The sequence below is a fragment of the Myxocyprinus asiaticus genome, chromosome 16 (genome assembly GCF_019703515.2).
Source record: "Myxocyprinus asiaticus isolate MX2 ecotype Aquarium Trade chromosome 16, UBuf_Myxa_2, whole genome shotgun sequence".
NCBI classification, from domain to species: Eukaryota; Metazoa; Chordata; class Actinopteri; order Cypriniformes; family Catostomidae; genus Myxocyprinus; species Myxocyprinus asiaticus.
In genome coordinates, this window is record NC_059359.1 from 33,239,840 (window position 1) to 33,254,042 (window position 14,203).

General features: G+C 38.4%; 1 protein-coding gene across 1 annotated transcript; it reads right to left on the bottom strand.

Annotated features, from left to right (window-relative positions):
* Positions 1-394: 394 nt before the first annotated feature.
* On the bottom strand, positions 395-13,598 carry LOC127454334 (uncharacterized). The gene is made up of 9 exons (XM_051721457.1): positions 13,473-13,598; positions 13,020-13,088; positions 10,999-11,062; positions 8,337-8,444; positions 7,988-8,206; positions 4,673-4,789; positions 4,539-4,570; positions 4,272-4,431; positions 395-1,560 (listed from the first exon to the last, which is right to left on the bottom strand). The coding sequence occupies exons 2-9, from the start codon at positions 13,086-13,088 to the stop codon at positions 1,313-1,315; spliced, it is 1,017 nt and encodes a 338-aa protein (XP_051577417.1). The 5' UTR covers positions 13,473-13,598; the 3' UTR covers positions 395-1,312.
* Between the last annotated feature and the right edge of the window lie 605 nt (positions 13,599-14,203).

Sequence of the window (14,203 nt, forward strand, 5' to 3'; positions counted from 1 at the left end):
TTCTTTCACGTTGTCATTATGGAGTATTGTTTGTAGAATTGAGGAAAATAATGAACTTAATCCATTTTGGAATAAGGCTGTAACATAACAAAATGTGGAAAAAGTGAAGCGCTGTGAATACTTTCCAGATGCACTGTATATTTATTTTACATGTATATTTTTGTGTATATATATATATATATATATATATATATATATATATACATACACACACACACACAAATATAAATGTAAAATACATTTATAATTATCATAACAGAATTAACAAAATGCTGTTTAAAATAATTTTAGATAAAGTATAGAACACAACTTTCCAAAAGTATTTAATGTCAACTACCCGATCGCATAATATGGAAATTGCAGTGAAATGAATTAAGCACTCAAGGAAAACAAATGCAAAAATTTTATTTTATTGATACTATTGTATTTTACAATCAATACCAGGTGTAAGAATTTGTATTTCAGTGAATATAAAACATATAAACATGATAACACAATAGCTTTGTGTGTTCCTGAGGTGTGCTTATTGAGTTGCTTGTGTTTTGAACATATGAACAATGTTGACATTTCCAGACACCATCGAAATGTCAGGGCTTTTTTGGTACAATCCAAAATCTGCCACACAAAAACCAAAGAAATGAGGAAGAACTCCGTAATATCAACCATCAGGGACTTATAAAAGATAAGACACTATAAAAGAGTGTGAGAGCAAAAAACTGTCAGTACAATGATGACAAATTATAATAGTTTTAATAACAGCTAAAAATAAATAAAAACATATTATTTAATAACGGCAAATGTTAAATATCAAGATCTTGGCATAAGCTTTTCAGCAGGGTGCAGTTACATTGACATCACTACTGTATCAGACTTTATTTTGCATAAATATCTCATACATGGGATATATTAGGTCTTCTGAGTGCCTTGGGCCTGCTCTTTGCCTTCAAACTTTTTGACAAAGAGGTGCTGAGATATAGATTTGGGCCTGTGGGTCATTCAAGACCTGCTTTTGAAATTAATTCTTCATGTTATCACCATCAGCATCCAATAAGGTCATGCCTGCCAGTCTGATCTTTTAGAAACAGTTACGCATGAAGGTATGGATGATATTTCAAAGATGGCATGAACTGTCAAGCTCATACGCAAGACTTTTGTCAGCCATACTATTGGTCTTTCATGCAGCCTCCTGCTCTCAAGACGAAATCCCCGTTAGAGTTTTAATACTGGGTAGTCGTGAAGCATCAGTTATAACAAACCACACAGCAGTTGAACAGTTTGGAATAAGGAACGGACGTTCCTTTTCCATAATCCCTCACAGCACCTCTTCTTTAGATATATGGCACTCCTTTCCTTGCTCTTGAGATGGGAAGAAGATGAAATCGCTCTCTCTACTCCTTTCCTCCTCAGATAGATGGATGGGGGGAGACTGAGGGTACGGCATGTTGTTGTGATTTATAGATTCTTCTTGGAGTTCATGTGTTTTTTTTTCTCCTCCATCCCATCCAAACTGATTGAGCAAACTAACAAAAACTGTCTGGGGACCGTAGATGTGGAGAGGGCCTATGAGAGAGGGACACATTGAGTCTTTTCATTCTATTTGTACATGTTTTTGCAAAAACACATAGGAATTCTGTATTTCACAGATCTTTAGGAATGAGAAAATCGAGCAGGGTCAGAAACGAACCACGACAAAAGTGGCCCAGATATTTTAAAACGTGGGGGCCCCCATAGTTTTTATCTGTCATAAAACTTTTGATATATTTTTTATTATTCTATACTTCTAGGCCTATCTACTTATGGGTTGTAATATGGTCTAGTGCCTCTGCAGAAACATTATAGTGACCTGTAACTCTAAGCCTAACCTAACCTAACCCTTAAAGTGCGAGTGAATATGTAGCTAATATAAAATCAACTCTGAAAACACTGAAACTGATGAAGTCAATGGAGACTGTAACAGCAGTCTGCAGTATAATCTAACATAGGGACCAGCCTAAATGATGTAATAGCCTGCTGTACGTATTCTAGCATATGTTTATTGAGTTATGATATCTGGAGGGTTATTTACTTCTACTTTTGTATTTGACCTTGATGCAATTTCGTGTCATCTTTCATGGGTTTAAAAAAAGGAACGAAAATTTTGCAGTTAAAGTAAGGCACTTATAATGGAAGTGATTGGGGCCAGTCCATAAACATAGCAACAAGATGTGAAAATGAAACGTGTTAACATGACTTCAATGTAATAAAATTGCCTACTAACCTTCTTTGTGTAAAGTCATTTCCAAGATTACGACTTCGTTTTCATGGCGACATATAGAGTAATGCCTGCAAACCCCTGTAACACTGGTAAATCCCTGATTTTATCACACTAAAATCATGTTAACACATACAATGTTTATGTTTTGTAGCTATACTTTAGACAAATAGTGTATTTTAATGTTTATGTAATGGCCTATGTCATGTGTATTTTGTTGGTTCATGTTTTTCATGTCTTTTATTTAGAAATTCTAGTTCCTGTTTCATGTCATGTGGTTCCCTTGTCATGTGATTTCATGTTTCCCTCCATGTTCATGTGTCTTGTTTTTATTGGTTGATTGTCTTGTTATCTTGTTTAGAGTTCTTTGTGTTTATTGGTTATCCTTGTCATGTGTTCTCCCATGTTCATGTATTTAACCCTCATGTTTTCCATTGTCCATGGTCAGGTATTGTTGTTGTAACTTTGGTTGTTAGTTAAAGTTTATGTCAAGCCAAGTTTATGTCAAGCCAAGTTCATGTTTATGTTTTATTTACGCTTGTAGTTAGGGTCTATGAATTACACTGTTGGAATAAATTTGCACTTGGGTTCTTTATTTCCTGGTCATCGTCTTTGTCATTGCCAGTGCCAGCAACATTGTTACAGCCTTATTCACTTACATTGTAAGTTCCTTATTTTAACCATTTTTCCTATTTTTTAAAGACATCAACATTATGCCACAAATGAGCTAAACTAGTACTGAACCCTTTAACCCTTTAAGCTCGATATGGTGCCCACCAAGAAAGGCCCACAAGATAAAACAAGAAAAAACAGAATTCTCAAAATATTAATAACTACAGTCTTGACCAACACAAAATAGGTATCGTTTGAAAGCAATGCATGTAGGCATTATGACCAAAACTGAACAAGTGTTTTGAAATTTGCAGACAAATCAAAGTGTTTTGTTTGGATAATTTATAAAAAAGAAAAAAAAAGAAAATTGCACTGTACATATTATTGCAATCGGTAAAAGACACAAAACTGATCAAATAGACATGTGTTAAACGTCATTGGAAACCTCTCAAAAAGCAGAATACAACCAGCCTAGTTGTTTTGTTTTAGTAATAGCACAGTATATGTCTTTGTCAATTATGTTGGTGTTGCTTATATGCCACGTTTTCACTTATAACTTCAAGAAAAATAAACAGAACATAAAATATCACATACCATTACTTAGAGGCGATTATCTTTCAAACAAGGTAAGTGATCATTAGATAAACCATACGAAGCACAATGTTACATATGGCCATCAGGAGATGGCACCAAGTAAGTGATGCAGACTCAATGATGCAGACTCATTGAGTCAAAAGGCACATTTTGCGAAATCTCATAATCATGTCTCCATGCTATGCAGATCTTTAGTCATTGTTGTGTTTGCATGTTTAATTTGTTTTTGTGTACAATTATTATGTTTTATTTGTTTGGAGAGGCTTTTGGAATACATGGAGAAATTTTTGGACACTATGATAAATTATTTTTGTAATGCTATAACTTTTGATTGCTTTTCATATCAACACAAAATTTTCTCAAATACAATTGACATGATTGGGAAAAAAACAAAAGCAGTTTTTCGGAGCCACCTTATTGAGATGTCAAATTGGAAAAATAAGAAAAAAAGTAAATTTTTGGCTTAATTTGTGTGATTTTTCAGCAGTTTCTTAGACTGAGAGTCTCAGAATTTATCATAATCTATATCATTAAAAAATGTGAAACATTTTCGATACCAAACACGACCCTCCTTGTTTTTTTTTGTTTTTTTTTTATTTTTTTTATTTTTTTTGTGTTTTGTTTTTATTATAAGCCTTTAATTTTGGTTATGCCACCGAAACAGGAAATCTTTAAAAACATCCTCAGAGCTTAAAGGGTTAATGAAAACATAATTTCATGACAATGGAACTGGTTCACTTAAACATTCTTATTAAAAAGTTTTTAATAAAAGTAGAAATTCATAAAAACATAAAGGATCAATCCTAAACAGTACCTAAATTGCCAGGTGGAGGCACAGCCTGTTCAGAGCTTGTTGGCTGATGAAAGGAGCTGTCTGTGTTATGATTGGTGGGTGTACTGGCTTGTGACAGCATCTCCTGGGCATGAGGGTGCTCGATTGGTTGGCGTGGAGGAGGTGTGGTCTCACTCACAATCTTAAGAAATGTATGGGACAGTCAGTAACTGAGTTATAACTGGAATAAATCAGGACTTGCAAAGTATGTTATTATACTGCAAAAATAAGCTCTTACTCATTGCTTACCTCTAGATTACCCAACGAGCATCTTCTGACAACTAATAAAGAAGAGAGACAGTGAGAGGTAAGACAATTGCTATCAATCCAGCAAACCACTGAGAAGAAATGTGTTTGTGTTCATGTGTGGGTGTGTTACTCACACTGCTTAAAGCATTCCTTTTCTTTCTTTCTGCAGAGTCGGAAGAAGACTATAAGGACGATGACTGATAACATTACTGATATGAATCCAATTAAAATCCAAACCAAAACATTATCACCTGAGAAATACATGAGGGAAGTGATTTAGAAACAGTCCATGCAAGAGAGAGCTAGTAATGGGGAGAAAGAAAGTTGCAAAGAGAAAGATACAAAGTGAGAGATTGTCATGTCTATATACTAGACCTCATTTTACAAAAAGTCTCATAACATTCACATTCAACATTTGTGCAACCCTACCCCTAACCTCACAGGTGTTTTGTAGAATGACATTTAGCATCTAAACATGACCGAGAGAGACAGAGAGATACTTTTGACAGACTTACTGTTGGTGGAAATAAGCATTCAAGCACAGCCTTCCTAAATAATGTTTATATCAGTGGTTCTTAACTGGGTTTGCTTCAGACAGGGGCGTGACTAGGCCCTGGCTATTTGGCTATAGCCCCAAAGGTTTTTTCTATAGTTTTCTATAATTTTTTTTTTTTTTTTTTTTTTGGTGCTCCTTTTTTATTATTGTTGTTTTCAGTTTCAACGCTTCGCTTCAACAACTTATTTGAAAGAAACAAAATCTTAAAAATAAATAAATAAATAAATACATGACTGACAGGAATACGACTAGTCTAGTTTGCAGGCGGCACAAAGGCGAAGCATGGTCGGACGACTCAAGTTCAGCTCAGGACTCAGGAGGCAATTAAAGTCTAGAGCAGAAATTCATGGGATATGATCTTAATATGAAAAAAGTATGACAAATACCAGTCATATCACACTCATATTTAGTTTATCATTTGTTTCTGTGCAATTGTTTTTTTTTGTTTTGTTTTTTTGTTGTGGGAGAGAAAAGGCATATTTATGAGAACATAATGATCACATTTAACAACATTAAGCAATGCATATTTTACATATTTCAGATATTTAGCTATGTAAGGTGGAACATAAAGTGTCCAAGAGGTGAAACAACTAAAAGAGGCTGTTCGGTAACATTTGGGAAAATGCAGTGGTGGTGGTCCAGGCCGGAGTGGAGTGGTGGACCGTTGATCCCGTTTCGATCACCCTGGCCCTCTGTATTGCAAAGTCAATGCCTTTAGCCTGCTGCTTCCTTTTATAATATGTTAAAATGAGTTGTTCATTCTTTTTTTCAGGCGGATATTAGACAGTTTTTTACTTCACGGCAGCAGGGAATCTCAGTGAGAACAGGATCCAATACATTCAAAGGACAATGGCATCAAGAAATGGTAGGCAGGTGCAGGATAGGGAACAACAGAGCTAAATGCACACCTTAAGGAAAATGTGTTGTCTACTAATCTCACAGCGTATACAAAAAAAAAAATACAAAAATATTTCTTTTTATTGAACATTGATGAAGCAACACAATTTGAGGGGGAAATTTATAAAAGTGGTTTGTTTTGCATGTAGTCCAAAGTCAGAAAGCTTTCTTTCTGAAGAATGCCTAGGGAAGCTTGCAAAACATTACAAAATTCAGCCACAGAGAGAGGAATTGGTTGTGGCCAACAATTCTTGTCATGCAGAATTCTCATTCCTGATATGCAATCAGTTTTCCAACTGCTGGATCCACTCATGTTTCCATCTGTAAGACAGGTACTTCAGGTTGCACTTACCATACCAGTCACTAGCTGCGATCATGTGAGCGATCTTTCAGTTCATTGAGACACCGCCACACATGGCTACGCAGTACTATGGGATAAACTCGTCTGAACAACTTAGCAATTCTCTCAGTTGAAAGGAATGTGGCTGACATCATTGATGAAGATGCTGTTCTTAACCGATTCTCAAATCTTCATGCAAGATGTTACCCTCTGCTCCCTCAAGCAGCTCAAAAATAAATTGTCTTTTTACATTATTGGTTCTCATAAAGTACTAGGGCAGAGGTTTTGAGTTTGACATACTATATTAATTAATATAATAGAAAACATTATATATAATATATCTTATTATATATCTATATTGTAAATATATATAAATCAATATTTATATAATAAATGTCTGTCGTAAATAATAATCATATAAAACATCATACTCAACACCCACAGTTATACGGTCTGATACTGTTTTAAATGACAGAACTGAATTTTCATTGTCTGTATTGTTTATCATTTAATTCCATTTGTTCATTCATTCATAGAAAAAGATGATTTCTATATGATTAATGTTTTTTTCCTATCATAAGAAACACTTGTTAATATTAAGCTTGGTAGGTAGATTTTGTATTGAACCTGAAGAGACAATATAATTGTGTAAAGTAGATCAAATGTATGACTTATGATTAATTGTTTGAGACATTAAGTAACAGTTATCCTTAACTGTTATCATCAAGTCACCTTGATGATTAGTGTCTCACTTACAATGGACATCAGTATTTCCTTAAAAACAGCCTAGACCAGCCTAAGCTGGTTTGCTGGTTTTAGCTGTTTTAAGCTGGTCTCCCAGCCTGACCAGCTAAAAAATGATCGAAATTCCTCTAAAACAAGCCAACAGACCAGTCTGACCAGACTGGGAGACCAGATAAATCCAGCAAACCAGCTTAGGCTGTTTTTTTGTTTGTTTTTTTTTGTTTTTTTTTCAGCAGGGTAAAGTTCACTCAAAAATTTAAATTCTGTCATTATTTACTCACCCTCATGTCGTTCTGTATGACTTACTTTCTTCTGTGGACAAAAGGATATGTTAGACAGAGAGACAGCCTCAGTCACCATTTACTTCCAGTATATTGTATCTAAAAAATGGATTCAATGAAAGTGAAGAGTGACTGAGACTAACATGCCTCTCCTCCTAACATTTCCTTTTGTGTTCCATGAAAGAAAGAAAGTCACACAGGTATGGAACATCATGAGGGTGAGAAAATTATGATAGAATTTATATTTTTGTGTGACCTACCTTTAACAGACATTTAGAAATACATTATTATTATTATTATTATTATTATTGGATAATTAATAATAGTTAAATGTCCTCCTAAGAATGATATACTCTTTTAGAAAATATAACTGCATTTGCAAGGGGATTAAGCATTTAGCAGGGCTGGAAACTCGTTCAGAAAAACGTATACCTCTTAAGTCTAAAATGGACCATGGGCTCAGCCCCTGATCTTGGTAGACTTTAGTCATGCCCCTGGCTTCAGATACCAGATTTCACATTGAAAAGTTGTTTCTTGTACAAAAGTAAACAAAAATGTCACATTTTTGGGTCGCGGCCCTCCAGCGATTTAGAATACTTTCATCAAGTAGAAGACAAACAGCAGCTCTTACCCAGCCAGATCTTCAGATCATGTGGGGGAGTGGACGAAGTGGTGACAGAGGGGAAGACAACAGAGGTGTAGGACTGATCTGGGGTGGATGCTGTTATTGGTTCACATCTGCTACAGTGGCCTGTGTATTTATCTTTATCTGTACAGACGAAACCATCCATGCAACGACACTGTACATCTGATGTGTTTGTGCAGTTCTTCACCACCTCCATATTGAAGTCTAATACACACAAACACACACAAATATTTTTTCAAAATGAAGCACATTTTTGGGAAACTTCCTGTTTTTATTCTCAGTTCATCTTGTTTATGTACTATGATGGTTCAGTAGGTGTCTTAATCATTCATACCAGGTTTGCAGCTCTGGTAGCAGCGGTGGCAGCTGTCCTCACTGTTCTCCTGACTTTTGAAGAAACCCGAGTAACATGGAGAACACCTGCATTTGAATAGGAAAAGTCCTGAGAGATGGACAGACAGGAAGGCAAAGAGGAAAAAGAGGAAGTGGGGAAAAAAAAAAAACAAAACAAAAAAAAAACAAGAAGATGGAAAGGTCAGTTGAGCAAAAACTGTAGTGAAAAGAAAATGTGTTAAATTTAACTTGGAACTTGTACACACACTTACATACTCTTACCATTAAACATTGCACAGCATAGCTGAAACAAAAATTATTCTATTAGCATTTTTAAACATGAACTGTGTAATTTCTGTTCCACTAGCATCACCAGCAACATCACACGGGTAAGAGGAATGTTGCTTCCAAAAGTTCATGTACACTGAAATCAGGCCCATTCTACCAAATTACTGACAAGAGCCATCCACTATCAGACATTTTTTCATCAACACATTCATGATCAGCTTTCCCTGTGGAGCTATTCATATCACATTGCATGGGAAACCAGTAAGTAATTGCGTTTACATAAACAATGGTGAGTGCAGTTCGAAGGTTTATTTTCGCTCTAAATTAAGTTTTTCTCCACTGACGGTTAGGTTTAGGGTCAGAGTTTTGGTTAGAGAGTACAGTAACAAAATATGCATTCCTGTTTAGTCTATTTTGTCAATTACAACTAAAAATACAACTTGTTTTTGGCACCACCCTGTGGACATTTCACCTCAACAACACTTCCAGCCTTAGCCAGTGGGAGCAGTGGTTCGAACTGATAAGCAAACTTTCAAAATACTGTTGCCGAATTTACAGTGAGATCACCAAACAGAATGGCAAAAACTCAGGGGCGTAGCAACCATTAAAATCTCTATTTTTAGAGTTTTTTTTTTTTTTTTTTTTTTTTTGCTTGACACAGTAGAAAGGAAAAACATGTGTCGCTCATGTAAAGTAACAATTTTAAGACCAGGCGGTTGCATCTGCAGCACAATAGTGGTAAGTAACAATTCTACTTTGAGTAGAGCCTTTGTAGTCTGCCTATCAGGTAGGGCTACTGTACATCATGACAGCAGTCTCCTAGACAATCATGATTTCAAGCTCAAATACACTTCCTATAGCGCCATCTAGTACTCTGCGATGCATCAAGCTCTAGGATGTGTAGTCAAGCTTGGAATCATGACTGTGCCTACTGACTTCAATGATGTACAATGAAAAAGGAGTCACATTTTGGTCAGTTCTCACCCAAACACCAACTGTATCGCTTCAAAAGAAATTGTTTAACCACTGGAGTCTTATGGATTCCTTTTATGCTGCCTTTATTTCCTTTTTGGAGCTTTTGGAGTTCTGGTCACCGTTCACTTGCATTGTATGGACCTACAGATCCGAGATATTCTTTTAAAAATCTGGGATGGCATGGGGGTGAGAGAATTTTCATTTTTGGGTGAACAATCCCTTTAATATCCATGAGTCAAGATGAAACGTTTTATAATGTGTACACACAACTTTTCAGATCTGCAAAAATAATGACTGTTTTTTTTAAACAGGTTTCCGAACACTCCCCCCAACTACAGGCAGTCGGCCAAACAGATAGTTCTGCCGCAAACTCACACCATTGGTTGAACCCAATAATGTCTATTATACCTAGAGAGAGCTCTCCATTAACATACCCATTCATCTCAATAGCAGTGGTTTGACTGGTGCAGGAAGATGCTTTTTGGGGTTATCAACAGGGGTTAACAGGCCATACTAACCAGCCAAACCTTGAACTCATAGGTTGAGCCTACAGTATGTATTGTACCTACTGTATGTTGGGCTGGTCATGATGTTCAGACAAACAAAGTAATGCTTTTAAAGTGCAAAAGAGCTAAAATGTTTACACTTTTCAGGGAATAAACCTTCAAATGGCTTACTTATAGCTGTTTCAGCATATTGAGATAGGACAGGAGAAAGTATTTTAATAAAAATTACACATTTCAGCTTTAAAATGTAAAACAACTGGCAACTTTACACAAACTTTACACACACTCTCACCAGCAAACATGACTGCCCAGCATCTAGGCAAAACTACAAAGATTAGCATAACATATATAAAGGTGTAATAACTAAAATTACATTTGACTGTGCCCAGACTTCGGCTTAATGGGCGTATACTCAATTTCTGCGTGTGTCAGTGCTTAAAGGCAGATGTAGGCACGCGCACACACACACACACACACATACATGCATGCACACACACTCATGTGCATGAGTTATACATGCTGACTGAGGTCTCTCATGGAGAGAGATGAGAAATTGCATCAAAAACAGGATGTTACACAGAAGCTCAGACAGGCAGTGGCATTGCAATGAAGGAAGTGGTTTATGCTTCTGTGTCAAGACACCATTTCCCATCACGAGATGTGAGAGAAAGAGAGGGAAAGGAAGAAAAATGAACGATGCAGAGAAACATCGTAAATAACCATTGATTTCTTGGGCAATTTTGTCAGATCACAAGCATAATACTTGGAAGTGTTATGCCAGAAATATATTCACACACACTGCGCAAATATGGAAAGAATTCAGAGGAAGTGGTGCTAGATAGGCTATTAGACAATGACTCTGAGAATAACTGCCCCAAACAAACTCTCTCTCACCTGCTGGACACAAAGCTGAGCAATCACCTCCTGGAATGGCTCTAAAATGTCTGATTTTACCATCCTGCTCAAAACAAAACATAAAGAATGAGCAACTGAGTCAGCTTGCCATGGTAACACAGTCGACACAATAAAAAAGCAAAACAGTCATGCTCTATCTTTAAAAGACAAGAACACATTTAAGGTCGGGTTCTGTGCTAAAAGTCGACAAAAATCAATGTTTCATGAGTTCCCTATCTGTCACTCGACGTTGTGTCGATTTAGTGACACTAGGGGTCACTCTTGGGAGCCCCAAACACCTCTGATCTTTTGAAAAAAGGCCTTCTCCAGGCGATGAAGGTCACGGCGTGGTCTCTTGGGCAGGCGATGTCCACCCTGGTGGTCCAGGAGCGCCACCTTTGGCTCAACTTGGTTGAGATGTGAGAGGCTGACAAGGCACGGTTCCTTGACGCCACCATCTCTCAGGTTGGCCTGTTCGGCAACACCGTCGAGGACTTTGCCCAGCAGTTCTCGGCAGTGAAGAAGCAGACGGAGGCCATACAACTCAAGACCCCGCACTCCGTCTGCTGGAGGGGTGGCTGTCCCCTTCCACCTTGAACGTGTATGTAGCCGCTATTTCGGCTCATCACGATGCAGTAGATGGTAAGTACTTGGGGAAGCACGACTTGATCATCAGGTTCCTGAGAGGCGCTAGGAGGTTGAATCCCTCCAGACTGTGCCTCGTCCCCTCGTGGGACCTCTCTGTAGTCCTTCGGGGTCTACGGGAAGCTCCCTTTGAGCCCTTGGAGTCAGCTGAGCTTAAGGCACTCTCTTTGAAGACTGCCCTCCTGACTGCGCTCACTTCCATCAAGAGGGTAGGGGAACAGCAGGCGTTCTCTGTCAGCGAATCGTGCCTGGAGTTCGGTCCGGGTTACACTCACGTGATCCTGAGACCCCGACTTGTCTATGTGCCCAAGGTTCCCACGCCCCCTTTTAGGGATCAGGTGGTGAACCTGCAAGAGCTGCCCCAGGAGGAGGCAGACCCAGCCTTGACGTTGCTGTGTCTGGTGCAAGCTTTACGCGTCTATTTGGATCGCACACAGAGCTTTAGAAGCTCCGAGTAGCTCTTTGTCTGCTTTGGTGGACAGCGGAAAGGAAGCACTGTCTCCAAACAGAGGATCGCCCGCTGGGTCATTGACGCCATCGCGATGGCATATCAGACTCAGGACATGCCACCCCCTGCGGGGTTATGAGCCCACTCTACCAGGAGTGTGTCGGCCTCCTGGGCCCTGGCCAGTGGCGCCTCTTAGGCAGACATCTGCAGAGCAGCGGGCTGGGCAGCACCCAACACCTTTGCGAGATTCTACAATCTCCGGGATGAGCTGGTCTCGTCCCGTGTATTGGCAGGCATGAGCAGGTAAGTTCCGGAACAGCTGGCCGGGTGTACCACTTGCGCATAGCGCCTTTCCCCTCCTTTGAGATGAAGACGTGCACTCTTGACTCCCAGTCGTGTTCACAGACTGTGATCCCTGGATGAATTTTCTCCTTAGCCCTGTGGCAGTTGAGTTTGTGGAGAAACTTGCTGCCAGCCCAGTATGTGCGCTAAATGAGCCCCTGTACTGAGGTAGGTGCTCCACATGTGCTGGTTCCCCGAAGGCAACCCCATTGTGTCCCTCTTGCCACAGCGCTGAACTATCCGCTGAAATGGCCGGGACCTGGTCTCGGCTCCTCAGCACAAAACCTGAATGAGTGGTTGCATACCAGCTCTTTTTATACCCGTATGTCCGGGGGAGTGGCATGCAAATTCCACTTGCCAATTCCCATTGGCCTTTTTTCAAAAGATCAGAGGTGTTTGGGGCTCCCAAGAGCGACCCCTAGTGCCAATACATCGACACAACATCTCGTTCCCTCCATCAGGGAACGGAGGTTACGAAAGTAACCATGACATTTTGTGGATTAACCTGAACACAGATCTAAATGTCTGTGGACCAGGAATTTCATAACACATTGTCTTAATATAGAATGTTTAAAAAGTAATTTACCATGGGGAGGCCATTTATCAGATGACCTGTCAGCATAACCATGGATATAAGTAACACTGTCACAACCATCTGTAAATAATACAATTATATCAGGGAAAATAAGTATCTGCATAACAGCATACATAAATGTCATTATAACACCCCCTTTATCAAACTGTGCTGACTCTGTTGATGAAGAGCATAGAGTATATGCAGTCAAATTACTGAGAGAAGTACCCTATTTTAGCACAGATTTACTGTAAGTTCCACAACATCATCTTTTACACTGTGCAAAAGAGGTGAGCTGAATGCGCCAAAAAGGGGGTTAGATTGGTGGATCGGATGCAAAACAGAAAATCAGTAAGATGATTATTTTATGCATCTTATCTTATTGCATAAATGCAAACCAAAATGTATCATTAAAAACAAAAATCAGAACAACAACTAAAACATACAGGTGAAAATAGTCAGTACCTCACAATTAGGAGAATCCAGAATGTCTTCAAATGCTTTCCAACTCAATTTGTCTCTTCTGCCAGACTCATCTCACTGTTTTCTCACCTGCTGTCTCTTCCTGTTATTCTCCTCCCTCTCTTTCTCACACTGCTCTTCACCTGCTTACTGTTTTGGTGAGCGAGTGAGAGAGAGAGAGAGAGAGAGAGAGAGAGAGAGAGAGAGAGGCAAGTGCTGCAATATACTCTGCAGCTCCCTGGCACAGTTTCATTTGTTTCATTATTACTAGTTTGATTTAAGGGCCGAAAGATACATTCAGAGTGTGAGTGTATTTAAAATTGCATTAGTTTTGGATTGCCTCATAACAATAGACACATATGAACACGTTTACTGAATACCCTTTCATGCATGAATGTATGCATGCATGCAAGCAGCTACAAAGAAATAATCTGTAAACAGAAATAAATCTAATTTATTGTGTTTTATGTCCAACAAATTCCCTTTGATTGCAGTATTACGCTTCCAGTCAGACTTAATGTCACCGCCATAAAGCATATTAAAGACAAAAGGTCATGTTAGACTATTTAAACTCACACACGCATGCACACAATTGTCTGTGGCTTTTTGTTTTTTCATTTAATGCCATTTCTTTGCTTTTTTTTTCCAGTAGTACCTTATTAAGCGACTCTGAGTGCATAACAGAGTGACAGAGAAACAGATACTAGAGGAAAAAAATGACCTATAGAATGAAA

Coding starts and splice junctions, on each gene's coding strand:
- LOC127454334 (XM_051721457.1), bottom strand. CDS start 13,088: ATGGTTGTGACAGTGTTACTTATATCCATGGTTATGCTGACAGGTCAT. Junction 4,790..7,987: donor TGATCTGAAGATCTGGCTGG/GTAAGAGCTGCT, acceptor TGTATTTCTCAG/GTGATAATGTTTTGGTTTGG. Junction 4,571..4,672: donor AAAGGAATGCTTTAAGCAGT/GTGAGTAACACA, acceptor CTTCTTTATTAG/TTGTCAGAAGATGCTCGTTG.